Raw genomic sequence first — 2,701 nt, forward strand, 5'->3', positions numbered from 1 at the left:
GTCTTGGCCATAGTGGAGTTTGGAGTCTGACTGTTTGAGGCTGTGGACAGGTGTCTTTTATACAGATAACAACAAGTTCAAACAAGTGCCATTAATACAGGTAACGAGTGGAGGACAGAAGAGCTTCTTAAAGAAGAAGTTACAGGTCTGTGAGAGCCAGAGATCTTCCTCCTTTGAAGTGGCCAAATACTTATTTTCCACCATAATTTACAAATAAATTCTTTAAAATTCCTACAATGTGAATTCCTGGATTTTTTTTCTCCACATTCTGCCTATGAACAGTTAAAGTGTACCTATGATGAAAGTTACAGCCCTCTGTCATAATTTTAAAGGCCTACTGAAATGAGAATTTCTTATTTAAACGGGGATAGCAGGTCCATTCTATGTGTCATACTTGATCATTCCGCGATATTGCCATATTTTTGCTGAAAGGATTTAGTAGAGAACATCGACGATAAAGTTCGCAGCTTTTGGTCGCTAATAAAAAAGCCTTGCCTGTACCAAAAGTCGCAGACGATGACGTCACCCGTGTGAGGGCTCCTCACATCCTCACAGTGTTTATAATGGGAGCCTCCAACAAAACCAGCTATTCGGACCGAGAAAACGACAATTTCCCCATTAATTTGAGCGAGGATAAAAGATTTGTGGCTAAAATATTGATAGCGAAGGACTAGAAGAAAAAAAAGGCGATTGGATTGTGAGCGATTCAGATGTTTTTATACACATTTACTAGGATAATTCTGGAAAATCCCTTATTTGCTATTGTGTTGCTAGTGTTTTAGTGAGATTAAATAGTACCTGATAGTCGGAGGGGTGTGTCCACGGGTGTCTTGACGCCAGTCTCTGAGGGAATTAGTCACGGCAGCAGCAGCATGACAGAAGTTCTGCTGAGGTGACTCTTTACCACAATTTTCTCACCGAAACCTGCCGGTTGACTAGTGGTCGGGATCCATGTTCGCTTGACCGCTCTGATCCATAGTAAAGCTTTTTTTCTCTTTCTGTCCCCTCCTGCTCCGGCCCGGCTGCACCAAATGATAATATAAATACATTTAATAAAGTCCAATTCAAATAAGGCGACAAGAGAAGTATCCAACACTTCACTTTTGTAAAGCAAATCTAAACAGCCGATATGGGCCTCTACATCGACAATATGATCTGCCTGAGAAGCTGGACAGGACAAAAAAAAAAGAGATGCAGTTCTGACACTTCACTTCACTTCACACACTAAGAAAAGGTGAATTAGTGAATTATATTTATATAGCGCTTTTCTCAAGTGACTCAAAGCGCTTTACATAGTGGCACCCAATATCTAAGTTACATTTAAACCAGTGTGGGTGGCACTGGGAGCAAGTGGGTAAAGTGTCTTGCCCAAGGACACAACGACAGTAACTAGGATGGCACAAGCGGGAATCAAACCTGCAACTCTCAAGTTGCTGGCACGGCCACTCTACCAACCGAGCTATGCCGGTAGATAATTTTTCTTTTTTTTTTTTTCCCCATGAAGAGGTGTTGTCTAATGTCTGTAATGGTGCAAACATCATGAATGCTTTTCTTATATTTGACTGCGTCCAGAGACTTACATCTGCCTAAATCTGTCTCCAGAGCAAGGAGGTCCACGTGAAGAGCACCAAGGGCCCGGTGGAGGTGTTCCTGTGCTCGGACGAACCTGTGCCCAGGGAGGCCCCCATGGAGGTGACGGACCAAGTGGCGGCTAATGACGCCGCGCCCATCAGTAGTAACACCACTGCGTCGTTAATGATATCCTTTACGGCCATGCCTATCAAAAGTGGTCCTTGTTTTTAAGTGCGCCTCAAAAACATTGGCACCCTTACTCCTCTCCTTTGTACCGTCCGTCGTGTCACTCCACAACCAGACCTCGGAATCCACTTCATGACACACGGGAAAGACTGAGTTCAGGATGACCTTTTATTTATTTTTTTGTTAGCGTTACGTAGGGGTGTCCTGATCTGATGCCCAAAAAAATGCCAATTATCAGACGATAATAGCTTGCGTCTGAAATCGCCGTTATAAGCTACGATACAAGCAGTCCTGCAGCTGGACATCCACTTAACGTATTTTCTGCTCTATAGAGTGCACCGGTATGTAAGCCACAGCCGCTAAATTTGAGAAGAAACATATATTTTTCCATATATTAGCCGCACGGGACTGTACGCCGCAGATATTTGTTTTTTATTTGTAAAAAAGCACTTTACATTGAGCAAACAACCTCAAAGTGCTTCAGTGTATTAAAAGTAAAAACTAGAACAGCCTAATAGCCAGAAGTAGCACGCATAAAGCTAAAAAAAGTTTTGTTTTTTTAAAAGAAGGGTTTTTAAGCCTTTTTTCAAAGCATTCACAGTCTGTGGTGCCCTCAGGTGGTCAGGGACTGTTCGTAGGTTTTTCCTCGGCAATTGGAGGAGGTTAGCCTGTCCGATGCGGAGGTGTCGGGTGGAGGATTTGGGGGTGAGCAGTTCTTTGAGGTAGAGTGGGGCATAACCATAGAGGCACTGGTATATACGTTGCGAAATGACTTATTTACACAGAAATATTTTGTAAATGTTTACTTACATACCTTTTGAAATGTTTTAAAATGGCAGTAAAACAAAAGGCATCGTCATGGACCCACTAGCTGTGGAAGCTAACTCACCAATCGGCGAAACGGACTTAACTCCACAATAATGTTTAAGTGTATTTACGGAAC

The 2,701-nt window shown here is 42.7% G+C and overlaps 1 protein-coding gene across 6 annotated transcripts in view; it reads left to right on the forward strand.

The window, feature by feature from the left end:
• The window catches only part of e2f3 (E2F transcription factor 3), a 24,947-nt gene extending 22,760 nt beyond the window's left edge, over positions 1 to 2,187 (forward strand). For 5 of the 6 annotated variants that reach the window (XM_061882533.1, XM_061882534.1, XM_061882531.1 and 2 more), the window contains one exon: positions 1,603 to 2,187. In XM_061882533.1, coding sequence (XP_061738517.1) covers positions 1,603 to 1,803 — 201 coding nt within the window. In that variant the 3' untranslated portion in view covers positions 1,804 to 2,187. Of the gene's footprint in view, positions 171 to 1,602 lie in introns of those variants that run through there. The other variant, XM_061882532.1, reaches the window with a different exon arrangement.
• Positions 2,188 to 2,701: the final 514 nt, after the last annotated feature.

This window comes from Nerophis ophidion, linkage group LG21, assembly GCF_033978795.1.
Source record: "Nerophis ophidion isolate RoL-2023_Sa linkage group LG21, RoL_Noph_v1.0, whole genome shotgun sequence".
Lineage (NCBI taxonomy): Eukaryota > Metazoa > Chordata > Actinopteri > Syngnathiformes > Syngnathidae > Nerophis > Nerophis ophidion.